The sequence below is a fragment of the Anas acuta genome, chromosome 4 (assembly GCF_963932015.1).
Source record: "Anas acuta chromosome 4, bAnaAcu1.1, whole genome shotgun sequence".
NCBI classification, from domain to species: Eukaryota; Metazoa; Chordata; class Aves; order Anseriformes; family Anatidae; genus Anas; species Anas acuta.
In genome coordinates this window covers 6,999,368-7,025,646 of record NC_088982.1, presented here as the reverse complement: position 1 = coordinate 7,025,646, position 26,279 = coordinate 6,999,368, and the positions used below count along the sequence as shown (strand labels likewise).

The 26,279-nt window shown below is 38.3% G+C and overlaps 1 protein-coding gene and 1 long non-coding RNA gene across 6 annotated transcripts in view; both read left to right on the top strand.

The window, feature by feature from the left end:
- Positions 1-26,279, top strand: part of CTBP1 (C-terminal binding protein 1) — a 227,346-nt gene that overhangs the window by 47,848 nt on the left and 153,219 nt on the right. For 4 of the 5 annotated variants that reach the window (XM_068679652.1, XM_068679651.1, XM_068679649.1 and 1 more), the window contains exon 2: positions 3,447-3,607. In XM_068679652.1, coding sequence (XP_068535753.1) covers positions 3,550-3,607 — 58 coding nt within the window. In that variant the 5' untranslated portion in view covers positions 3,447-3,549. Of the gene's footprint in view, positions 1-3,446; positions 3,608-26,279 lie in introns of those variants that run through there. The other variant, XM_068679657.1, reaches the window with a different exon arrangement.
- Positions 3,618-13,186, top strand: LOC137855493 (uncharacterized). The gene is made up of 2 exons (XR_011095759.1): positions 3,618-8,974; positions 11,463-13,186. It is a non-coding gene; the product is annotated as an uncharacterized lncRNA (long non-coding RNA).

The following is a 26,279-nucleotide window of genomic DNA, read 5'->3' as shown; positions in this document are numbered from 1 at the left end:
TTCAATATAAACCTACCTGTTTTCTTGGAATAACCTTATTTCGTACCTTTTGAAAGTTGATAGTAGGAAGTTGATAGTAGAAAGAATACTTCAGTAACTTAATGTAGTTTCAGACCAAAGACTGTACATGAGAACGGTTAAGTTAAATGAAGATTGAGAGTCCCAAGGGTAACACAAAGCTTCATGATTTTATTCTGTCTCTTAATGATCTATCAGTCTGTTCTGGGAGTTTAATTTCTGTCATGGTTTTCGTATGCTTTGTCATTGTGTTTGGGTTAGTCTGCAGATCCATTCATGTAAAGGAAGCTGGCAGTGAGGAAACGGTAGGCCTTCTGCCTGGCCTCGCTGTACAGGTGAAAGTTCGTGCTCAAAAGAGTTTATATTCTGAATCTTGTGGGGGGGGTTCATTGGAGTTTGTGTGATACGGGTCCCAATCTTTGGTAGGCTTTCACCAACTGTTCAAATTTAAGTAAACAGATCACATTTCTGTTAAATTTCTCCTGTGAGACAAGCAAAGGAAATTGTTCTCCACTGCAACCTCTGGTGTTTGATGAGAGCTCTTCTCTAGCCATTTGGAGCTCACCTCAAGCCACAAGTAATCATGTATTTAGCAAAACGGTTTATTTAAAACAATAATTTCTTAGTTTTCTTACTTTTCATCATCTTTGTGTAGAAGAGAGCATGCAGGCTTTGACTGGGCCTGCCTTTAGATCTCCTCACTTGCAGTTTGTTTGGCCTTTCCTCCGTTACCACCATTACCTGGTTTGAAAGCTGAAGTCCAAGTTGCTTTACTTACTTTACACCTCTGGTTTAGGATTTGCTCACTCCACTATGAAAATGTTGGAGATTGTTTTTCCTTTTATCGTGATGTCTCGAAGTAAAGCTCATCCTTTCTCAAAAAAGAGCTCAGTGCTCCAGGCTGCAATAGCCAGAGATGTTTTCTCTTAAAAATATTCTCAAACCCTGGAATCAGCTGTTTAACTGAAAGAAAAAACTCTAATGCTCTGTTTGAGGGAATATTTTTACTCTCAAGTTGGGCTGCATGCACAGGGTTCTGTATCTTGATGGTATCTCAGATGGCTTTGTAGCTAATGCTTGACGTGGTAGGCAGTATAGATCCCTAATTCATTTAGATTCTCAATTTATCTTAAAATATTGAACTATAGAAGTCTGCTCTTAAATACTGTTTGGTATTTTTGTGTTCTTATTTTTAATTCATTAGGCAGCCTGCTTGTGTTTTTAGCGAATTTCTCAAATACAATTATTCATGTTGTGGCTTACTAATTGCAGTAACTAATGCTCCCGTAATTATAAGGCTTTTGTTTTGCTGGGAAATGCTTCCCATATCATCATCTTCTCTTTGTGTTAGAACATAAAGTATAATGAAATTGTATGAGGGTTAAATTTAGAACTATGTTAATATGTTAATTTAATTTTTGCTCAGAAATGTTTTTTGTGAAGTATGACATCTTGCTATGGATTAAAAAAATAAACAAAGTTTAAAACAAAACTACTTGATTTATGTGTTACGTTTTGAAGCTACTGTAGATGGTTTGAAAACATCTGGTGACACTTTCAGCAGCAGGTCAATAGTTACAGATGGTCTGTTTTTTACAGCTGTCATCCAGCTTTGTACGTAGAATGAGTACAGTGGAAAAATCTTTTGCTGAATGAATAAACAAAACAGCACAAGGAGGACAGCAGGCATGTATGTTTCTACAAGACAGGAAATTAAATAAGCTATAAAAATTTAAACGAAGATTAGCATTGAAAATGTTCAGTTTGTTTCTTATCCTCTTTTTTTTTTTTTTTTTTTGGAAGGAAGTAGGTTGTAAAACAGGTGAAAAGAAATTAAACAGTAGTTTAGGATTGACAGAAATTTGGGGTGTTGTTGGCTTAAGAGAAAGGCAGGTGGCTATGGCTAGCTTTAAACATTTTTTAATGCAGTTGGTGTAATGCCTGTGTAATCTTATACCAGAGCCACATTCAATATTGAAGAATGTTGTGTTTTGCAAGAATAATCAATGTTGGGAAATGGAATAGAAGAAGTTCAAAATAGCAATCTTCTTTGTGCTTGTTTTTTAAAGAGAAAAACTGGGCTTCAGCATTCTTTATCAATTTATTCTTCTGTCATGGTGGTGTTATGTTCAGCGGGAATCAGACGTTATGCAAAGCAGCAGAAGAATCTTGAATTTGAGGATAAAAGAAAAAGGTGGAGGGAAAGTGAATAGGGGGATGAGGTTGAATAACGTGGTAAAAACGTAATGAATATTGCACACCGCCTCTGTTTTTAAATGAAAATAAACACAGAGGAGCTTTGTTAAAAACCCAAATGCACCAAGCAGGGTACTGCTGGAAAAGATACCTATTTTAATGCAAATGTGCAGTTCTTGATATTCAAAATGTTTTTCTTTATCACTTCACTTGGAGTGCACGAGTCTTCATAATATGTTGATGAAGTGTGCATATGTTTGTTTTTAGAAAAATATAGCATCTAGAAAGAAACGAGCAGATTTCTAGGTTCAATCACTTGTAAGGCCATTTAATGTTCTCCATTGATGATGAAAGCTCTTGGGCAGGAATAAAAGGAAACGGGGAAGTTGATTATTCAGCTCGTTTTAATGCTCACTGTGCCTGTAACACAGCGTTCTCTGGGCTGGGTTCGCAGAGTCTATTGAAGTACTTAAAGGGGGACAAAAGCGCTGCTCCAATTATGCTTTTTACAGGAGCCATATACTTAGCTTTACCCCGTTCACTTGCTCACATGTGTTTTACAACCTTCCATTTCAACTAGATTTGTGTCAAGGGATGTTTCTTCTCTTCCCCCCATCTCCCTTTCCTGCTTCTCAGCTGAAAACGCAGGCTGCTTGCTGCAATACCCTTACGCTGCCTTGCCCAGCTACACGGCATCTGAAAAGTGCTTAGCTGTATTTGCTGCCAAAGAGCTTGCCTAGTCATGCATAAAGCTGTTTTAAATGCCATTTGCTTGATATAGATGTTGGCAGTCCGTGTTGTCACCGCGATGCGTTTCATTTACTTGCGCCTCAAATTGTTTCCCTGAACTTCCCAGCCCCAAACGGCGACGTGCTCCCTCCAAAGCTGACCAGTTAGGCCTGAGAGGGGCATTTCCTCAGCTTCTGTGATACAATGTGAAAGTGCATGATGTCTCGAAGCTTGTTGTTCAGGTGGTCACCTTTTGGTCATTTTGGGGGGTCTTTGGCTACCAAGGTACACACAGGTAACTGATGGGGGGACAATGGCAGAAACCCCAGTTGTCTGTGGGCACTGGTGTGCACGTCCATCTGCATGCATGTCATGAAATACCACATTACCCAATGTGATGAAGAATTTTGCATGTTTTTTCTTATTTTTTTATCTACACGCTACTATTTCTGGAAAAGGGTAAAAAAATCGATGTCTTTAAGAATCTGTCTTTCTATTCACAGGTGAAACGAAGCTTATAAAAGGCGGTAAACATTTCTGACTTGTGGCTGGCTGGAGAAGTCCACCATCAAACTGTGCGGAGACGTTCTTTGAGTTTCCACGCTTATGTCTCTAATGGACAAACACAAAGTGAAGCGACAACGTCTGGATCGCATATTTGAAGGTTAGATATTTAAATTCCTGGTTTTCACTGCGTTATCATGGATTAAAGACGTTGCTGGAGATTGGAACTTGGGTCGTTTGCTGGATTTCTAATTGAGTTGCAGTTTCTGTTGGGATTATATTGACTGTGTGCAAATGCCGGTTTTGGATGAAAACAGGTCTAGACGAATAAAAACAACTAGTGCATGAACTCTGTAAAATTGTACAGTTACGTTTGCTTTCAACTTAGTATTTTTACGGCATTCTGCCAAAATGTTGTGAAAGGTTGTGGTTTTGTATAAAATAACTCTAAAAGGGTAGGAAGACCACACAGTCCTCTCTAGGGTCTTTCTGTACAGATGTGTTTTATATAGATTAAGAGCCTGTATCTGATCTGAGGAAGGAAATAGGAAATCAAAAAGAAAAAAATATCCCAGGAGACCCCTAGACTTGAATGAATATTAAAAAAAAAATTAGCCCAAATTCTCACGAAAGGAGTGGAATTGCTTGGGTCAGTCATTTTAGCTTGAGTCACAAATGTTTGAGTTGTATATTCCTGGTATTCTTTGTTTTCTTTTAGATTTGGTGTGAAAACAGGTTGAGGGATAAGTTGTGTTATTTTGAAGAATATACACAAATGTGGCTAAATGAATTTTTACATGAAATGTGAGTTTCTCCTTAAAAGGGGATCGTTATTTTTTTTTTTTACTAGACCTATTTTGCTATAACTGGAGGAAGTGTGCAGACTTGTGGACGTGTGGTCTTTGCATCATGTCTAACACTGAAGCAGTAAACTCTATTTGAAGCACTTGCTTCTCTAGGCATTAGTCGTGAGACATTTCTCTAGCAGCTGTGTTGGTGTAAGCAGTCCCTGGCAGCTCCATTCTGTCCTCATTTTTCTTCCCTTTCTTTGTGCCAATAGGAGTATAACCATATAATGAGCTGGATTGGGAAGATGACTCATACTAAAAATAAACTTTTTTGTTGGCGTATTTTCTATTTAGGTAATTTCCTCGGTCCAGGTCACTGTTCAGCTGGCACAACAGCTGCATTGAAGGGCACAGTTAGAGGAATGAGGGGCACAGGGACGTTTCCCCTGACATAGCCAGAGAAGGACATTTCATGAAGGTATCAGAGGGTACAATTTCACACTTGGGTTACGTTAATCTGCCTGTAAACCTCTACAAAGAGTGGGCAAGCACACCCCTGCCTGCTTTATTCAAACTGTTCTCATGTCACACCTCAACTAGTTGGCCAAGTGGTCAGTTGAATCTGCTCACTGAAGACCAATCCATTCAAAAAGAGATGGGGAGCTGGCTGCTGAGGATGGGGAATTGGGGAGGATGGCCTCCTTTTCCACCAACTCTGCATTTAGGATCGACTGGAAATGACCCAGGGGTGTACTGGTGCGGTGCATGGTGCTGTTTGTTCTTCTCTATTCCTAGCCTGTCTGACCCCACAATAGAAAATTGTTTTATTTTGCCTGTTTTAATTGAGTTGGCAAATTATGAGGAGTCAAAAACGAGGGAGGATGGAGGAACTTGTCCCTTTAGGTGGCACGGGATCAACCCACTTTGGGGTATTTCAGCCTCCTTTTTACCGTATTCATCAATTGGACAACTTAGGAGAAAATAGTCTGTGATGATATGGCAAGGAATGTTATCAGGGACAGAGGTGACAGACCATTAGGCCCTGTGACTGTTTAAAATAGCAGTGGCTTCCCTCAGGCTGCGTGTTCACATTTAGTGCCACTGTTTAATCAGAGCCTTTTGTCTGGTTTGTTTTTCCCAGCCTTGCACAATTCACTGCATCTTACCAGTGAAATCTGTTTGTGCAGCCATGCAGTGTAGGGAATTGATCCAGTTGAAAAATAAAGCAGGAAAAAAGTTTTTTTAGCCACTTTGACTTCTTAATCCCATTTACCATGTGCTAGACAAATCGACGTGTTGGAAAAACAGTGGGAAGAGCACGCAGAAGATGAACAAGAGGAGAAGGGGGGTGAAAAAATGGATATGGATAAATGTGTAAAGTTTTATGGTTACAGGAATGCAATTTGGCTTGTAAAATGTCAGAGCTGTATTCTGCTCTTGAGTGTCTGTGCTCAAATTCCAAATGCTCTTAGAGGTTTGTAAACATACCTCTGGCTGAGGTTTTTAAGTCACTATCCCTGCTGCTGCGTAAGGTGGGATAAAAAACTAGGAGCTTTCTGTGTTTTTTAAAGGGCTTTTCTCTCCATGTGGTACTGTTGAGGTTTAAAAATCAAATACACGAGTTGTGTTATAGAAGGTACGTCTGTGAGAGAACAACCTACGTATTTTATACTGTAGGAATATGCATAACGTTTTTCAAAGCTCAGGAAACTTAATGAGCTGTATAGCTATTAAAGGTGCCTTATCTTCTCTGACAGCTTTTCTGTTCATCAGATCCGGTACAGCTTTCTTCTCTCAACCTTTTCCCTCAGAAAACAATTATTTTAAGACATGATTTTATTGCAAGTTCCACAAAAAACAGGTAGCAGTGATTTACTAATTATTGATGTATAAATGTTTTTCAAGTATTGTTTAGGATAGCCTGTGGTGAGCAGACATTCACATGTTATACCTATAAAGAGATGCAAGTGTTGTTGTTGTTGTGACGTGCTCCCTTTTGTTAGTCTGTCTCCCTGTTTAAAGGGGATGATAGTGAGCTGAAATTTGGGTTCCAAGAATTGAATGTCGTGGGTCTGATTCACAAAACTGAATGTTCACATTATGCACATGTGCCCAGGGCTGTGCACCTCTTTTTCCATGGCGTTAATGGGTTGCCACAAATGCTCTTGTAAGTTAGGTGTCTGTGCGTGCAGAGTGTTCCGCAAGTTGGACTGCTTGCCTGTGCCTTCAGGCAATTTGCACACTTGCTTATAGTAACTAATCATGCAAATTAAGCAACAAATTGAACAGGCATCACTGGGTTTACTATTATGTTGAGTTAACGACAGTGCTGTAGTACTACTACTAAATTTCAGTTAATACTCAATGGACAAAAAACCTGATTCTATTACTTTGGGAGCAATTAGTTCTCTTTTAATGTAGTTGAGTAAGTAATTTTGTCTCGGAGGTACCTATGATTCCCTGCAGTGGCTTCTTAAATATGAAATTGAATATTTGCTTTTAATCCTGAAGCTGTTTTCAATTATATTTCTGTTCACATTTCAATGGTCTGCCATGTTATGTTCTTGCATGTATCATCTCAAAAGAGCAGTATTAAAATGTGCTTTATCATCCTAATTTACATAGTTCTATAAACTGGCATTTCCTTAATGATGGCAGTTGAAGATTGTCCCTTGAAACAGCCAGATAGTAAATTTTGGGTTTTAGCTTCCACCAGTAGCTGTGAAGTCTACTTTGGCACAATGACATGATTCTAGGCAGTCTGATGCTAATATTAAACTTGCTCATGATTTATAAAATAACGTTTAGACTTCTTCCCTTGAAGAAAAATAGTACCAAGACATGTGAAAGATGTTAGTTATTAGTTACTGATTATATATAGTTATTAGTTACTGATTATATTGTTCTTTGTCCCCCTCTCCGGTGAAGCTGGTGATTGCAAAGCATAATTATAGTAGTATACATTTGGCAGAACAGTTGGAAGTGTCACAGTGCAAAAATAAAATGTGTTCATTTTCTGGGTAATTTGAAAAATTCTAAATGTTTTTGGCATTTTGAAAAGTCGTTATCTCTAATTAAGGTATTATTGTGCTTCATATTGCAACAAATCTTGTAAACAATGCTGTGTATTTGCTTATATTCGAGAAATCTTTAATTAAATGTGTGTATGTCTTACTGACCGTTGCTTGGAAGTTACCTTGGGGATGTCTGACCTGGCAAGCGGTGTCGAGTTTGCTGGAGCTAATAGATGCAGCAGGAAGGCGATAGAAGGTGGCTGCAGTGTGAGGAAAATCGTGCTTCGTCTCAATTGTCTGTGAACAGGCTTGGTGAACACAGTACAGTGAGTTTTCTCTAAATGCATTCCACTGTATAAATAGATTATGGGCATTGCTCGGCCAGCCACTGCTTGTCGTGGGCTCCTGAGCTTTAGGAAGCAAAGATGTCAGTGGAACTGGGAGGTGGAAGGGGGTGTGTGTGTGTATATATGTATATATATATATACATACGTGCTCCTATTTCTTCTTGCTTGATTACACAGATGTTAGTGATTAGACAACTACAATACAATACTGGAAATGTAACACTGATTTTTTTCCCATTTGACACCTTGAAACAAAAAGAATTCTTTGCACAACACCTTGTATGTGGTGTTTCTAGAAAAGACTTGTAGGCTGTGAAAGTTCAACAAGGCTCCCTGTATGCCCCCACACAGGTGTGGCATGTTTTTATAGTTCTGCTTTTGAGGAAAGGAAAAAAAAACAAACATCTTTGCATACCTGAGTGCATCTCAACAATGCTAACAACTCTTCTGCCTTTTTATGAGTTATTGGTATACATCTTAAGTTTGTTCTTTATGCACAGGGTGCCTCTTCCTTTCTAAAAGTGCCCAGAAGAAAGCTCAAAACATGTTTTAGTAATTTTAACAGCATTACTTTGTTACCTAAGAGAAGGTGAGGAGTTGAACAGGATCATAAATTGGAAAAGAAAGTGAATAAAGGGATGTGTTTCTGAAATTTCAGATAAAATCTCTCATCCTTTGCTGTTGTGAAGGGCAGCCTTTCTTGGAGAAAGTATGATTATTGGCAGGTAACCAAGTTAAGCTCTTTAAAGGCCAGTAAATGTGTATGATAAAGGAATAGTTTCTTTTCAAGGATATAGTCTTCTCTTATAGAACTTCCCTTTCTTTCCCAATAAGAAAACAACTGTGTTTTGAAAGCTTCGTTTTCTGGCTGTGATGCTGTGTATAGCATGAGATCTAATAAGATGAATCTTCATTTCATAGTTGATGTGGTGTATTGGTGGCTCCAGCAGGAATGCAAATTAAAAAGCAGGTATGAATTGAACGAGGTTTTCTCCTTTCCAAATTTATGAAGAGATCTTGAAGTGCAGAGTGAAAGTTTAATAAACAACAATAAAAAGTGTTCTACCTCCAGATTTTTCTTGTGCCTGCAGCAGAGAGCCTGGCTTCTTACCACGCGAAAATACCAGATTGACAAATACCAAGTGTTATTTCCTGACCAGGGCTGGAGCCTGGCTGGCTTGCGTAAACTGTGATTTTACCCATTGCAGTTGTGAAATTAGGCAGTTAAGACAAGCTTTCTGCATATTAACGAGAGAGATGGCCTACTTCGGCAGCGCTTGGGCTTTCCCTGTACTTGAAGGAATTTTTACTGAAGCTGGCGTGTACTGCTGATCTTGATCTGTAAATAAAAGGAGAGAGGAATAAATACTCCAAGGCGGTGAGTACTCTTAAGCTCCTTGTGTAAAGTGGGTACTGCAGATGTTAATTCTTTGGGAAACTAGCGATAAATCTTAACTGACATCCAAATTTCAAGACGTTCATAGTTGTCTTGCTGCAGATATCAGAGAAATCAGAGAAAGGAAATAATAAAATCTGCAGACAATTGTAAATCTCATGATGCTCCATAGGTTTTTCTTTACGTATACTGATCTGAGTGCTAGGTGTACTAAATATAACAAGTGTTTCTTAAAAAGAGAAGAATGGGATGCTTTGTTGCTTGTTGTGTGTGTGTTCTTCCCCCCGACTTTAGAAGAAGGTTTATAGAAGGATTAAGGCAGCAGAGGGAGCTAAAAGATTCCTAATATTTTATTGTTTGTTGTTTCCAAAGTGAAAGTTGCTCTGTCATAAAGTACCAATTAACCTTCACCAAAAAATGTGGTTTTCAGACCTTAAGTGCCTTTAGCAAACAAAGAAGGACTTTGAATTGGAGAAAATTCCTTTTCTCCCTAGCAATCCAGTAGAAATTAAATTAGGAATCAGGTAGTAAAAGCTGGCATAATCTTTCTGCAGGAACAGCCATCAAACCTTTCGACTGTAACTAATGAAAGTGTTTAAGCAAGCAGAGTTTTCTATGAATAACTCAAGCGGAATATTCTATGAATAACCCAAGTTATTCAGATTTAAGTGTCTTAAAGGAAAAATGCGTATGTTCTTATGCTGCATGCAAGGGTGTTTGTTAACAATTCAACACTATTTTTCTGTGTTTTGCATGTGCGAACTTGGAAAATAGTTTTAGGAGCTTGAAATACAGAGAAGTAAAATATTTATTATATAAGAGTTGTCTTCAAAGAACAGGAGGGGATTCTGCAGGCTGAGAGAAGTTGACCTTGTAAGACCAAATGGAAAATGATGCTACCATGAGTAGTCATGTAACAAGCTTGTTTGCCACTTCCCACAGGCTAAGGCAAGTTTTCTGTGTATTTGGGGTATCTTTACCCCCATCCTTTATCTTATGACAGCTATATGGTTTAACTGCTTATGGACAGGTTCACTTTTTTATTATTTTATTTTTTTTATTCTTGATACTCAGTATTTGCTTTGGAAGGTGTTCTTGGCATTCTTTTGGATTGCTGCTGTAACCTGCTGTAGTGACTCGAGTCTTCATTCTGTGCCACCGAAAACAGCTTAGGAATCTGCATGCACTTAAGCTCCTGCGATGTTACAGAGGTGTTACTGGTAACAATGTGAGCTGTATGAAAAGAAAATTAGCTTAAAAGCCCATTCTGCCCCAAATGATGCTGAACAGTAGCTGCTAATGAAAAGCATTATTTTAACAGGAAAACCGGGAGGAGGGGGAAACTTCAGAGGAAAGAATCTCAATGAGCTTTCGAAAATTTTGCTGAAACATTCAGGTCTCTGGTTTAATGCTGAATGTTTTACAGCAAATCTGTGCTTTTGTGGTGCCCAGCGTTACATATTTTACCAGTATAATTTTATTTTCATTGAGAAACATAATCCTGCTTGCTTGTGGCAGCAGTTTTATTCAGTTATGATGTATCCAGAGCACTGCTGTTTACTGGTATGGTGAAGTCAAAATATTGTTATTTAAACATAGAATTAGCAAAGCCAATTTTGTTTAAATATGGTAAATGGAATACAGCTTGAAACATATGGCTATGTTTACAGGACTATAATCGTATTTTTAATATCATATGTGTTTGAATTAGAATATACTATTTAACCACACCTAGTTGCCTAATTCCTGAGTAATCTTCAGATAATTTAAAAAGCTTTTTGGGCTTGAGATTTACCTTGCATGCACTGCAGATGAGCGCCTGGCACAACTTTGAGGAGCTTTAGAGGTGTAAGTGCTTGGTGGTAATGTGTACTTGGTTCTGCCTGGGGTCAGGGAAGATGCTTTAGAAGCCTTAAATTTTATACATTGCTTTACACTCTGCTCTGGAAAGCTGAATGAGACAACTGTACAAAGATTAAGTGTCTAGGTAAACATGTTGAAAAATTTAAATAGTCATCTAATTAAAGCAGACATGTTCAGCCTGCATAGAGGCAGTTCCCATCCTTAGGGAAATGCAGTCTGAGATGCAAAAAAGGATTTTATTTTGTTTTTGCCCTTGGTGCAGTCAGGGTGGGAGTGTGATTGTGCAACTGGGAATGAGAACATAAAAAGTGGGGATGGTCTCCTCATGGTGGAGGCATCTGATGCTGCTTCCTTGGGCCACGAAGTCGGTACCGACGTCAAAAGGTGCCTTAAGCAGGAGGAAATGTGCAGGGAGGCTTTGCCAGGGGAGTGGGATCTAAGGGATATCTCTCTTCTCCATAGAAAAGTCATGGTGATATGATGGGCAGGTCGTTTGGAGCCCAGAGACCTCTGTTTTATCTTTCAGCTCTACCAAAATCAGATAACTTAGCAAAGAAAAGATGCCTCTATGCTTCTGTGTCTTTTCTCTTTTTTCCTTATCCTACAGAGAACAGTCTGCCGGACGCTTTCATAGTTGCTGGGATATAAATAACGGCAGGCTGTAATGCTCTTGGAATCCATTTGAAGTCCGAGGCTTTGCCAACTGAAAATGCCCTGCCTTGGGAGCAGCTACGCGGGCACCCATGGGTACCTCTGGAGATCCAGAGCTGTGCAGTGGTTTGTTACCCTGCTCGGACACGTTGAATTGGGAGTTCCTTCCTCTGTCCCTGCCTGTGAGAATTAAATTTAAATTGCATGTGACCTTGAGAAGAAATGGTGGTGTTTTTTTTTTTCACCCCAGCCAGAAGTTGCTCAAAATTACTTATGTTTCCTTTTTCCCTAATGCTTGTTTTTTCAAACTAGCATCCTGTGCAGTGAATTTTCTAACTTCTCATTCTACCAATTAACTGGAGACACACTTAAATAACCAATAAAAATTATAGACAATGGAGGAAGGACAGCAAGAGGTGATGAGAAGAGACTTCATGTTCTTTTGATCCTGCCTGTATATTCAGAAAGTTTCCTTGTGGACCAGATGGCACTCAAATACAAACATGCTAAGACTTCTGTTAATAGATAATTAAGAATAATGAGTGTTAATTAAGTGTATGATAAATGTTCCTTTTTGTCAAGGTGTGCACATTTAAAGGAATAGTTTTAAGTGCTAGGAAAACTTTTTCCCAGGTAATTTTATCCGTACGTGTTTCTTGCCATTCCTTCCTTTTTTTAAGACCGAATCAGTTTTCTGGGTATCAAACACCACTTGGGCAGGTGTTGTTCAGTTTTTACAACATCTGCCAGTCATTTGTTGTTGCTGGTTTACCTAACTCGCAGATGGCCGTGTTTGTGCAGTGCTCCACAAACTCCTGTGCTCGTTCCCCCACTGCTCCTCCGCGCTTGCACGGAGGCATCACCGATTTACCGAACTCAAATAATTTAGTAACAGTGATTTCTGCTGGCAATAAACAAAAGCAGCTGCGCTCTAGCTTATCCTTATCTGCATGAATGCATAGCTTGTGAAAGGCTTTTCTGCCGAGACAAAAGTTCCGAATTTCAAACTGGAATTTAGGGCACGTAAGTCGGAACGACCAGACTCCCATGTTTAGAAACAATATAATAATGCAGAGAATGAATTAGTTGCCATAGTAACTGCTTTGTTTTAATAATTTGGTGGGGCAATGAATAGAAGGAGCTTAGAAAGAAGTAGTAGGAATTTTAATTACATGTTGTGCAATGCGAGCGGCTTTGTTCGTTAATATTGAAATTTGATTTTATAACAGATTGAGGAATGGGTGTATAACTCTCACTGCGAAAGGCCAGTAAGGATGATTTACAGGTTTCTTTATTTTTATTTTATTTTTTCCCCTGGGAAAAATACGATGCCATTCTACATTTGATTATGGCAATGCAAACTATTGATTTCTTACCAATAAAACATGCTCGATATGTTGGGCTGGGAGCGTGACTTCCACCTGCGGGCAGTGATTTGCAGCCTAGGAACGTGCTTCTGCCCCCAGCAGCAGAAGGAGGCAGGCACCCAAAGTTGGGAGGTACGGGAAGGTAGGTGTCTTGGGACTTCAAAACCAATCCAAAATCATAAGCACCTGGAAGTCTCTTTGTACTTTACCTTAATTTCTCTCTCCTCTTGCAGGTTTGAGCAGTTTAGTGCTTAAGACAAGTCAGGATCCTCCGACAGAGTTAGCTCTGTCAGAGGAGACAGATGTAAATCAGGTAGGCTTTGTGATCACACACAGCCAGTTTTGCGGAGAAAGAGCAGACACGATGGTGCTTAACTCCAGAAAGTCGTGCAGGGCCATGTCCCAGCATCTCTCAAATCAAGCAACGATTGCCCGCGCCTCAGGTGCTGGCGTGCCGGTGAGTCAGCGCGTGTCTGGGGACAGGCTGGTGTCACAGAAGGGATTACTGCTGATCTGCTACAGCCTTTCACAAAGTGGGGCCTCTAATTTGAGTCTTAATTCTCATCTGGATGCCTTTTTCTTTTTTAATACCTTAATGAAACTCTCAGGAGCTTAATTCTCCTCCAGACTACTGGCGGCTTTCAGGTGAAATTGGCTATTGAGTTAAGGACTTAATTAAGGAGGGCCTGGCAGGTAGATGGACAAACACCGTTTCATAAGCCTGGTTTTCTTTGAAAATCTGTCTAAAAGGAGGTCAGATACTAAATACATAGGCTAGAAAGTGACACCTGGCCAAGGAAGCACCTTCCGTCTCTGGACTCAAGTCTCGTTCCCTCCCTGCATCTGAGAGTCTTTAAATTCATTCTGGAAAGTAGCACTGCATTTAACAGTGGCTTGCTTTTCAGGTAGGAGCCCAGAAATCGGGAAACTGAGTTCTAGATCATCAATATGAAGATGATTATTTTTGTTTTAGGGAAGTTTATTGCCCTTTCTTTTTTGGGCTAGTGATTTACTGCTATTCGTGTTCCAGGTACTGTAAGATTGATCCATTGTGCCAGAAAAAGAAGGGAAAACTGAGCTCAGTTATGAGGGCTCTAACTCATGAAGGGAAATTCAAGCTTCTCTTCCATGTTTCCTGTTCTTTTTTTCTGTGCAAAATTTTGTAGCCATAGTCTTAAAACTGTAGCCTCTATCTTTTCTACAAGATGAGGCTATAATCACTGGGCTATTCTTGTCCCATACTCCTTTCCTCCAGTCTTATAGGGCACAATAAAATATTTGTAAAACCAGCACATTATACCTCCAGACCCACACATTTTCTTCATATTTCCCTTACATGTTAGTTGAACCTTAATAAAATTAAACGACAGCATTTTTGAAATAGACACCGGATTGTTTTGAAGTTCTCGTGGGCCATAATCATAAACTGGAATTCTGAAATGCATTATAGTAAAATCCTTAAGTTCAGAAAATCTTTTCCTATTTAATTTTCTAGAGTTAGTTTGAAACTTCTCAAAATGTTGTAAGATGGGATGAGCTTTGCCCCTTGTCCAGGATGTTAATGCATGAAGGTAAAAGGAAATTCACTCAGAGCTGAAAACATCAAACAAAGAATTTTTTTTTTTTTTTAATCTGTTACTATAAATCAGTGGTTGTTTCATAGGTTTCTTGTGAGTACACTGATGAACAAATGCATGGTTGCATCCTGGAATAGTATCAGTTGGTGAAAGAAACTTTAGAGCAACTCCTTAAAGGCCTTGGTATACCAAGGCCATAACCACAGTGCATCTGGTGATAATGAAAGATAAGACTGTGCTCCTATGGTCAATTGACCTTTTTTTAACTGCCTCTCTTTTTGTTTTTCTTTTTTTTTTTCTTTTTCCCTGCAATTCTGAGTCTCCTTTTTATCATTTTTTCCTTCTTCTCTGATGAGGAAATCACTTCTGTGTTACTCCTTGTTTTTTACTTTTTCTAACGGTGTTCTTTGGGATGTATTCATTTTGTTGTTGATATGCAAGTGCATTTCCACTGGAAATCAATTAACATTAAATGTTAATTTTTAATTTCCTATTCAGCTCCAGTTTCATTTGCTCTGATTTCTTATTGCATTAGTCTGTTATGAAATGGAAGCCTTTGCAAATATGTTTCTAAAAGCATAGTTTTCCACACAGTTAAAAAAAATAAAATAAAAAATTAACTGTTTACTGAGTTCTCAGTTCTTTTAGAAGACTTGAAGCTTTTTGCAGAGAGTGATATTGACATGATTTAGCTGGGAGAATGTTAAACAGTGTTCTGAAAAAAAACACAACAGCTCTACTGACATTGGCTTATGTTTCCAAAAGCTAGCAAGTCTGGAGGCTTGTGTGTCAGATATGGTAGATTGCTCCATCTCTTGTTCTGTCTGTAAATGATTAACTTGAGGAAACCCATGCTACAGGCATATGCTTTCTAACAGCAGATTTCAGTCTCTACTTCTGATTTCCACATGGAAGCACTCCCGCCCCCAAGTTGTGGATTACTCCCTTTACATAAGAAATACATATGGGATTTCCATGTCAGCTCTACGGGTTGTGCCAAACGTTTGTCAGATAGAAACTTTGGTCTTCCCAGATTCACGAGGCACTCCAGCAGCGTGATTGACTTGTACCTCCTTGACTCGATGTAAGCATTTCATTGGAAAACATATTTGCTGGATGAATGTTGTTGGACTGTTCCCGATCAAAGCCATGTATCGCACGTGGTTTTAAAAGCTCTTTTAAACGATTTATAGGCAAGTTTATCCTTTTGTGTTGATAAAATTTGACAGAAAATTTTCAGCTAGGAAGGTAGAGTTCATTTTTTTGAGGTACTTAGCCTTGTTCTTTGCAAATAATTTATGAATATTTGATTTAACAGAAAATATTTTATATCAACTGTGATGATTGAGCTCAGCACAGACAAGAGAAGACTCTTAAATTTTGGAGTAGCTATTATTAATAACGTTAAACTTGCTTCAGAACTCATTCAAAGTATATGAGTATGCAGGAAACATGTACAACATGGATCACTTGAAATATAACCACATATTTGGTATCAAAATCTGAGGTATTTAATTTAAAAGGCTTGTTTAAACTCATAGGTGTACTATTCCTGCCATGTGTCTCCTTATGTTTACTGTGCACACTGATTTGCTACACAAGTTGGCTTCTATTCAGATTTCTGTCATTTTGTGCAATTTTCTGGTCGAGATGAGGTTCGTACCTGTTCGTTCTTCCTTCATCCTGAGTACCACAGAGCTTCTTTTATACAAGTTTGCACTCTGGCTCCTGAAATTCATCTTCTGTTCACAACATTTCCGTAGGTCAGATCTTCTTCCAAGAAGTAGAGAAATGAAAGGTGTATCAACATTTCCTTATAGGCAAATAGAGCTATGTTTTCTCTTGAAAAAAATTGTCTTCTTGACTAGAATTTAATGTTAAAACTGAACTACCTTTATATCCTGTCTAATAGGAGGCTGATTTATTTGTAGCAGTTGATTTGTAAGGCTGCCAAGTAGCTGCCCTTTACCTTTGTAGGATGAGAAGGCCTTTTTCTTTCAGAAATTTTCAAATGTTGTTGAAGCATGGGACAGATCCTGACTTAGTTTCTCAGTTTACAGGTACTACCTCTTTTATAAATCTAAATGACCTTGTAAAAGGCAACACTTTATGAAGTAATACATGTGGAATGTCCATGATCTGTAGATAAGCAGGTAATAAGTAGACACAGTTTTAATGTTTTGTAGAACATCCACACACTCATACTCAGGTTAGTTGAGCTACTTTATTATATGAAAACTCAAATTGGACTAAGATGGTTTAAGTTCAAGAAACTGCTAAAACTTCAGATTTTAACCAAAATATTTTGAACTGGAAACCTAGAGGTAATTACATGCAAACATTCTGTAATTACGGAAGGGAGAACACAGATGGGGTGGAGGGTGAGCTAAAATGATAAATAAAAGTTCAAGTTATCACATTAATACTATAACCCATAGTATAGGTTGGCTGTAAAATCTTTGCCTACCCATCCCAAGCCAGTCTACACTGTTAAATCTACTGAAATGTGCGTAATGTTTTCTGTTTTCTATTAATCACATATCCTTTTTATCACTTAAATTGCAATTACATTATGTGCTTCCATTAGCATTAAAGGATTGTGGGGCAAGACAATAAAAAGCATTTGATATAAAAGTACAAGTGAAAGGAAGAGAGTTAATTTTCAAAAAAGAGAAAAATGCTCATTCACGGTGACTGTCCAGATAATGAGAAATGCTGGCGTTATTGTCAATATTTTGTCCCTTGTGACACCTGAAGCCAAGACTTTGTACGAGCTACTTTCAAGCACGGGCTTGGTGTTCACCTGCACCTGCTCCATCTGTTGCCAGTCCTTGCCCATGTTCCTAATTGTGTTTTCTAATGTGTTGCCCCCAAACAGTAAAGTATTAAGGAACGTTTTTAATATTTAGCCCAAACCAGTGACACTCATCTAACTTTACTGTACCTCCTGCAAGTTTTTTCTGTTCTCTTCAGAAGGTAACAGTAGGCTTACAGCTTCCTTATTATGCTCAGTTTATTTAAGAATCAGATTGATCATATGATGTTATCAGCAAGCAGAGAATCAGCAGAGCTGCTACCAAGACAAAAATGTATCTAGCCTTGTGGTTTCAGCAGTTAGTAAAGTTATTTTAAGATGCAGAACCCATTTGAAGATGTTCCATTAATGCTTAAGATTAGCATGTTAAATGGCAGAAAATATGATTGAAGTGTAGGCTGAAGGGGATGTTTTCAACATTAAGTTCCTGTGAAGCTTGCATGTTAACCTTCACAGTTGTTTTTATAACCTTTTCTCTTTCTCCCCCTTTTTCTTTTTTTCTTTGTCTATTCTTTTTCATTTTCTTTTTCTCCCTAACAGCATGACAGTGCTTCTCCAAAAGCCTTAAACTGGTTCAAAATAAAGTGGAAAAATATTCAGGACTGCGTGACAAGCCCAGGATGTCATTCACCAAATTCAGCATTAGACAGTTCAGAAGTTATAGTGGAAAATGTGTATACTAGAGTTACAGATTTTTTTTTTTTTAATAAGATATTTGTACCAACATCATGGTATCCAAAAAGTCCTTTAAATGTTTTGTGGGACAGAAGCATATGGCTAGCTGTCAGGTAAATCAGGTAGTTAGGAAGTTCTCTATTTTTCTGATATTTTCTCTGGCTATTTTATTTTCTTTGCGCTTTTTTTTTTTATTGTTTCAGAATAAGAAAAAAGTCATGTTTTAGGGATATAGCAATGTGCATGATGTTTTAATTAAATCACAAATTGCTGGCAGTATATTGATTATTGATCTTATAAATGAAACTCTCTACCTATCTGTATTTTGGCCTCTTCAGTTTCCTGTGAGGGAAATAAGAAATTAAAACTGTGTGGTTTGAAGATGAGTAGTAGTAGCAGAATTAATATACACTCTGGATTTTTTTTGTTTGTTTTGCTAATTTCTTGTGAAAATGTCAGTTTCAGGAGTCTGAGCTGTCTGGCATCCTGTCCGGAGCAGAGAGGCTGGTGAGGAGCACTGGAGTAGTTGAGAGTAGGTGCTAACAGGGGGCAAAGCAGGAATTGCTGGGAGTTTGTGCTTTTCTCCTTTGACTGTATGTGGATCCAACTGGCAAGAGGGGGTAGGGAGCAGTAGCGCTTCTCATTGGAAAAAGTCCTGATGAGCTGCGCTTGGAAAAGGACCTGACTCAGCATTGCACTCTCCGCTATTGATAGTCAGAACACCAAGTCCCTTTCTGGGAATAAGCAGGAAGATTTTGACCTACTTTAATGGAAGTGTAGCAGTTAAAATACTCTTCCCAGCCCTGGGTTATAAAGTAGTGCTCCTGCTTCCCACAGATGTGTCCTACACCCTGAGCCTGTTACCTTTGCAAATCTGTTTCCGCTGCCAGCCCCATAACCAGCGGGCATCCAGCGCAACTGCTGCGTGTAGGTGTAGAAAACCTTTCTCCACACATCACCCAAGTTGTGAAACTCCTTGCTGCAGGATGTAGTAGCTTATTGAGGTTGCACAAGGGCTGAAGAAGTGAGGAGGTGCGTTTGTGGAAGAGCAATCCACAGGGTTTGTTAAGGCACTTCTGATTCACGGCCTTCCTGAGTCACACGTTGCTGGAGGCAGGAGGACGTTCTGGAGACAAATTACTTGTCTTGCCCCATTCCCGTGTTCTTTGTCTCACTTTTTTTTTTTTTTTTTTTTTAGTCCTGAATCACTTTTTTATTTTTTTCCTGAATCAGGAAGAAGTGCTGCTGAGCAAAATGGGTCTTTGGTCTCAACCTGTTAGAAGCTGTTGGTGCACCCTTTGTTGTAGAAGGCTTCTCTTTTTCTTCCACAAACTCTGGTAGAATGGTGTAGGGTCTTTTCCCCATTCTTAGAGGCTTCCCCCATGACACCACTAGGGTCAAAAATGAACACTGCCCACTTGCTGTGCATCTCTCCACCAACCCAGCACATGAGTGCCTAGGACCTCAGGTACGTGCTGCTGTGCATTTCTAATACTGTTCTGTTAGGCCTTTCAGTGCAATAAATAACACTGCTTTTCGTGACCTCAGATATGTGCTTTATGGGAGTTGAAAGAAATGCTAACTTTAGAGCCCACTTCTGTTTTTCGTTTTTGTCTAACTCAGAATTGCTGAAGCGTTTAAAAAAAAAAAAAAGAGCGGCAGGATACCTAAAAGCAAACAAAAATAACAAAACGTTCCTCTCTGTATCATGTCCCTCTGGTTATCCACAGCACGTGAATGATGGATGAAACAAATCTCTGATCAGATCTCTTGAAACGATGTGGTGTGTGGTTAAAGATACGTGAGATCTGAACGAGGCTTAGCCAGCTGTGTTTACAGTCCTGGTGGAAGCAATTTACCACTGTATTTGTTTCCTTAGCTGTGAAATGATAATATTTTTATTATGAGGTCTGAGACATTATTGGTTTTTCAGCAAGGTGAAAAGTCAGTTTAAAAACAGCCAACACCTCCGAATGATTACAGAATAATACTGTTCAGTACTTAATAATTTGTCTGAGTAACTGTATCTATTAAGGAATAATTGAAACATATTTACAGAGAAAATCTGAAAGAAAATAATACCATCAGTGAGCTAAAAAGCTATAAACCATAATTATTATATACTTCTTTCATGATTCAGCAGTTGAGCTGTTTTTGTGCATGTAAATGATTTTCACTTAATGGATTATTGCAGCACATCTGAGCAAGCGGTGCAGGACTCTACGAAGGGCATACCTTGAGGACACTGCAGTAGCAATTTTTGCTGTGTCACTAGATTTTATCATGCATAAAGGACAGATTTTTTTTACTTGGGAGTTTTCAAATGGAAATCACTGCTAAACTTCTGCCGGCTTAGTTCACGGTAATTAAAAAAAATCTTAACCAACAAATTCTTTTTGTTTGTGCAGGTGATCGTCCTTTTAAATATGTCAAGTGTCTGAATATAACAGCTGTTATAAACTGTGCCAATAAAGTGATGGAACTTATGACTACTACTTCTTACAAGAATTTTATCAGTAATGTCTTTTACTGCTTTTTTTTTTTGAAGCAGGAGTAATAAAAATATAAGCAGATTTTAGTTTACTGTTAGAAAGCTGTATGGCTTTCAAGTGCTATTACTAAACAAGTAGTAAAATACTATATTTGTTTTATTGCTTTAGTAATACAGTTACAAGAACCACTTTACTTGAGTTCTCTAAGATTTCTAACATGCTTGAGAGTTAGTACCTAGAATTAATACCTCGGTTTGGACTGCATCCAATGCTTCATGAAAGTGATCTTCCCAAACAGCCATAGGTTTGGATAATAAGGGAGACATGGTTTAATTAGGGTGAGATTTACTTATCTAGTGGGGAAAAAAAAGTTATAAATTGAACTGAACTGAGGATCATACCCTAAAACAAGGACTGTGAGAAAAATATTGACTAAGAGGCATCTACAAAAGCTTGTGAGTTTGTCTCTGTGGATGGTCTCAATTCCCACTCTATGCCAAGCACTCTTTATGTTAAACATGTAAACTCTGCATGAACCATCTATAGGCTGCATGATAATGGTATTGTGTTAATTGTTTTTGGAAGAACATCTTTCTATTGCGCTGATAAAGCAGAGGGAAGAATGGGGAAATATCCGGTAAACTCTGGCATTTCTGCCTGAGCCTTTAATGTCAGTCCAAGAAGTAATAGAGTTGCAGAGAGATGTGTAGAATGAAGCTGGTATGGCTGTTTTCCTTGGCCTTCCCCCCAGACATCTACACGATAAAAGGAAGCTATTTGTTGAACTTGAGTCAAATCAAAACAAACATGCCTACATAAAAGAACCTCGTGTCCAGCTGAAAGGGTAACTTTTTGGGTTTATTGTAATATTATCCATCTCACGCTGTTGAAATATAATTAATACCAATACAAAATAGTATTTTTAGATGGAATGCTGTTTAATGTATTTATTACCAAACCTGCATTGCCATTTTTACTACCATTGATAGCAGTTAATGAACGCTGCAGGCAGTCTCAGTGAGGACACCAGTTTAGCAGCCATGAAACACCTTTTGATCCGCAAGGAGAAGGTTTGACAAATTCTGTGGAGATTGGCTGTTTGCTGTATGAACTCTTCTCTTATTGTTCTTGAATTTAGTCGTGATGTGGCAAGCCAAGGTAAGCTACCTTGCTAATCAGTGGAGGAAGAAAGGTCCATGAAGTGATGAGGATTTTACTGGAGACGATAAGGTCTGGATATTTCTGTCCTTTCCAGTCACATATAAAAGGAACTTCTACCTTGATCTGGGTACTTAATTTAGGTGCTGTAAGTGCTAATAAGGATCTGAGCTTAGAGTGTCTTTGTTCAATTCAACTTTGAACCTGAACTTATTACAGGAGAGCAGTTTTTTCTTGGAAGTTACCCTAATGGCTACGTTACTGCATCTTCATGGAAAAAGCTAACTCTTATTCCTGCATCAGTGTGCATTAAGGAGCCCAAGTGTATCTGAGGCTCCTGACTGTGCTGTTTTTAATGTTAACGTTGAGAACATTACTTTCTGACACTCCCTAAAAGCAATACAAGCAGGCTTACTTTTTGAAAGGGGGGGGATCAGGGAGGAGAAAATATTTTGTGTGTTTGTGCCTAATCCTAGGTTTTGCAATCATGTTGGCATTTGTATCTGCGCTGCAAATAACTGCCTGAGATCTGGCATTACCTTTACAAATTTAAGAGGTCAAATTGCTTTATGTTTTAATTGAAACCCCTGTGTGTTGCGATGGTACTGCCTACAATTATTCTGTGCTGTATTTGGAGCTCTGTCGTCTTTTTGTGGTTGACTGTTGCATGTTTCGGCTGGGGTTTATACACCTTTTCAGTTTCATAAGTGCTTTCTTAAATACTAAACTGTTTCCAATTCAGAAATCTGTACTTTCCCCTTGTTGTTAACATGCAACCATTCTTGGTCTTCTGCCTACACACCTTTTCCCTTCAAAATAAGCCTTGCAGATTTTTGTTTCCCTTTAATTCTGACGTTTGGTGGCCCTTCTTCCTTATATCAGAATCCATTAGCATCATCCCAACTGATTTTACCAATATCCTGATTGCTTATGGACCTCCATGTAATAAGGTAACATGGAATTAATTATGTTGCTTGACAGATAAAAGGAAGAACATTTATGTTGTAGGCGAGGATGTTGGTACGGTTGAAACATTGTAAAGACATACCATGTGTGGAGGAGGAAAAAAGATCATCCATCTTCCTTAAGGAAGTAAACAGATGCAGTCTGTATGCCCTGTCAGAGCTTTTGCATCTCAAGGTACAAAAAAGGCACAGCAAAGATACTTTATTTTTTTTTTTTAGGTGAATGCTTCAGTTATAAAGTGGCACAAAGTGAAAAACAGTGATGAGAAAAAAGAAAAAAAGCTTCAACCTCTGCTTAAGCCCTTGCATCCAGGGATCTGTCTGACCAGATTCCAGGACTGCATGTCTCTTGGTGATAATTTCCCATGTGCTATATTTGCTTTTCCTCCTTATTTTCATCTGGATATACCAGTGAGGCAGAATGCCTGCTCTGAGTAAGCACTTTGGATCCTATCTCCAAACTGTGCTTTAATCAATATCACTTGCAGTGATAGCCCTGTGCGGAGTTTTCTTTTCTAGTCTAACTTCAGCCAGGAAATACAACAGATGGGTTTCACTGTGCCTTTTTGGCAAGGAGTAGCATGAAAATAGAAATAATAAACCTTATTACATATGTGCTTCGCTGCACGATGCTTGTCATGTGCAATGAATATCAGTAAAAAAAAAAAAGTGCGAACTTATTGTCAGTTAGCCATTAATAAAAAAAAAAGAAAAAAAGAAAAAGAGCTTGAGAACAAATATATCTTTATACTAAAAACTGGTTGTAGTTTTTTCCTTGCATGCACTTTTTTGGTGTAGTGCTGTGAAGTGAATGAAGATCCAGTTTTGTTTTTCTGGAAACAGCAAACCCACTGTTGTGTGAGTGACATAACAAATGTGTACTGTATAACAATCTAGAGGAAGTAATATAATTAGAAGAAAAAATTGCACATCTATAATTTTACTGTTTAAAACAAAGGCTGTTTTCACTAATTACCAATTAACATTTCAAATAAACTAAAATCTGCCAATAGATATAAATCATATGGGCCTGTTATGTATTAAATGTATTGAAGAAAATGATAACATTTTTCCGAGCTCCAGCTGATGACTTTTTGCAAGGCTCTGGAGGTGACAAAAGTTGATAAACCTTTAAAATACTTCCAGCTGGAGACAATACAGCTTGTCTTAGGTTGCATATCTGAGGTGAGAGTGCTGGGTGCGTCTTTATCTGTGCTGTGCACCCCATTGTGTTGGAGATGTGCAGGGAAAGTTTTGACGTTTCAGCTACCCTTTACTGTTTCTGGAGGTCATAGATGGGAGCTGTGTGTTTATCTGGTGCTAACAACAAGACTTTATGTTAATAATGATTCATTCAGCCTATCGTGCAGCTCAATTCTTAGACTGGTTTCTGTACGTTAGTATACTAAGTGATATTTTTAATTCCTTCAACTAAGATAAGTACAAGCTTAAAAATACTCATAAACTTAAAGGTTAATGGGTACTTGTCTTCTTTGAATGAGACTACATTGCTGGAATGTCTACAGGATAAGATAACTCCATGGGGTAATACTGTGCAGGTCTTCAGGACTGGCGCCGTAAATCCATTTTCCTAACTGCAGTGTCTTTGTTCTTCAGGAGGCTTCTTCAGATCTCATCTCAAGGAGAAAGTAGTCTCTGTGATGCCCAGAGTATGTAATGAAATTGAGGACCTTACATGGTTTCCTTTTCTATATAGTGGGTTTTATGGATTCTGGTAGTGATCCTCTACTGACATTGGTGAAGAAAGTAGTCAAGATTCAACTTCAGTCACCCATATAATCCTTGAACTTTGTAGGTTTTCCTATCAAATCTACTCAATAGCAGATTTGTGTATTCAGTGCCTCAAATTCTTCAGTTTTCATACAGGTTGGTTGGCTAATAGCAAAAGAAATGTATCTGCTCAAATCCAGAGTAAATGAATAAAGGTTTGGAGAAGCACAAGAAAACAATGCAAAGAATATTTTCCACAGGTGTAGTATTTCACGCCCCTAATAACTCTGGTTTTTGGTTGTCTGGAGTGTCAGTAACCTTAAAGCAGTTGAGACTAAGTTGACTTCCAAAGGGCTCATTCAGTTACACATCTTTCTCAATCCCATCTCCTCTCAAGCCTGAAGTGCTAGATTCCATATAGACATACACTTATTTTTGTTCCAGGCTTGAACAAGCAGGAAATATTGAGAACCCTGAAAGAGCATTAATTTAATGCATTCTGTTTACTTCTACTTTGCTACCATTTTGTGGTTTTCTGTAAGTAGCAGGTTACTTTACAAGCCTGTTACACATGAGTCTGTTTCTGCTCTTGAGCCACAGTAGGACCATCAAATTTTTTGCCATCTCTTTTTTAATCTTTAAGCTTCTTATTTTTGACAGGTAATTCAGCCCCTTCAGTTTTTTTTATGACTAGATGGCAGTGAGTCATAGCAAGTTGGTTTCCATATATTTTTGGGACTATAAACATTTCTTAAATACAGGCTCTGTGTTCTTATTCTCTTTTGAGATACAGTTCTTTTTTAAGAGCTAGACTATAATACGCTCTAAACTTAGTTGGAAAAAAATGAAAGAAAATCAAACATCTATTGTACAAAAATGTGCATTAGCTGTCCTGAATTGTAGCTAATGGGGAGAAATTAGGAAGAACTGTTTAAAAAAAAAAAAAAAAGTTGTGAGGGGTCAGTTTTTCTGAGCTTTACAGGTTCTTTGCCCCTTTCCTTGCACCCTGTAGCTAGGGTAGAAGCTTTGTCCTGGGCTTTGCCTGTGGTGGATCCTTCTCTTGCTTGGAAGTTGAATGTCAGTTTGGCCACTTCTTTAAGAAGGTGTCAGAAATATTTTTCAATCTACTTTTACAATAAAAAAAAAAATCCTCATACCCCCCAAAAGTCTAGTGGATTAAAGCAAAATTTGGTCTTTTCAAATGGCCGCTTTTAAATAACCACTTTACGACTTTGGTGATGGGATTTCTTCTTCAGTGGATGGAGGCGGGTTGGGTGGGGTGCTTCAGATTCAGAATATACTGTTCTCAGCAAATGGAATAACTGAGCAATTTTAAAATGAGAACCTGATTAAAAATAGTTTGAAGAAAAGAGAGGGTATAGCTTAGCTTCGAACATTTTTTAGTGCCTCTTGGCTTTGATTTATCAGATGTTATATAATCAAATGACATTCAGATGATGTTCTTGTAACAGTATTTCATGTCTGGAATATTATTTTGCTGTGACTAATTTTTCTCTTCTCCCCTATCCATTGTACTTATTAAAAATAATAAAGAGTTAAGGCCAGTCTTTCTAGGCATAGTTTAGAAATTATTTAGGCGTAACATAATTACAGAGCAGAGTTTCGTAATAAAAGTAAAAACATTTTTCTATTTTAATACTGTCCTATAATCACTTATATCAACACGGCTTTTCCTTGTGTACCTTAGAAGTGTTTATAGCAGGAAGTACGTTAAATGGTGCTGGATTTCAAAGAGATGAGACTGGATTTCCTAACCAGGTGCTCTGGACATCGCTCTTGTAGGGCTTGGTACTCTACGGATGTCTGCAAAGACTTTTTTGCAGTACTTTCGATGAAGATGAATTACTATTTTTGCGCCATCATCCTGCTGCTTTTCATTTATTTTACCTCCACAGTGTTGTGTGGGTCTTACTGTTAAATCCGAGTTGTTTTAAGGACTCCTGCTTTCTTTTTGTAAAGTACTTGACACTTA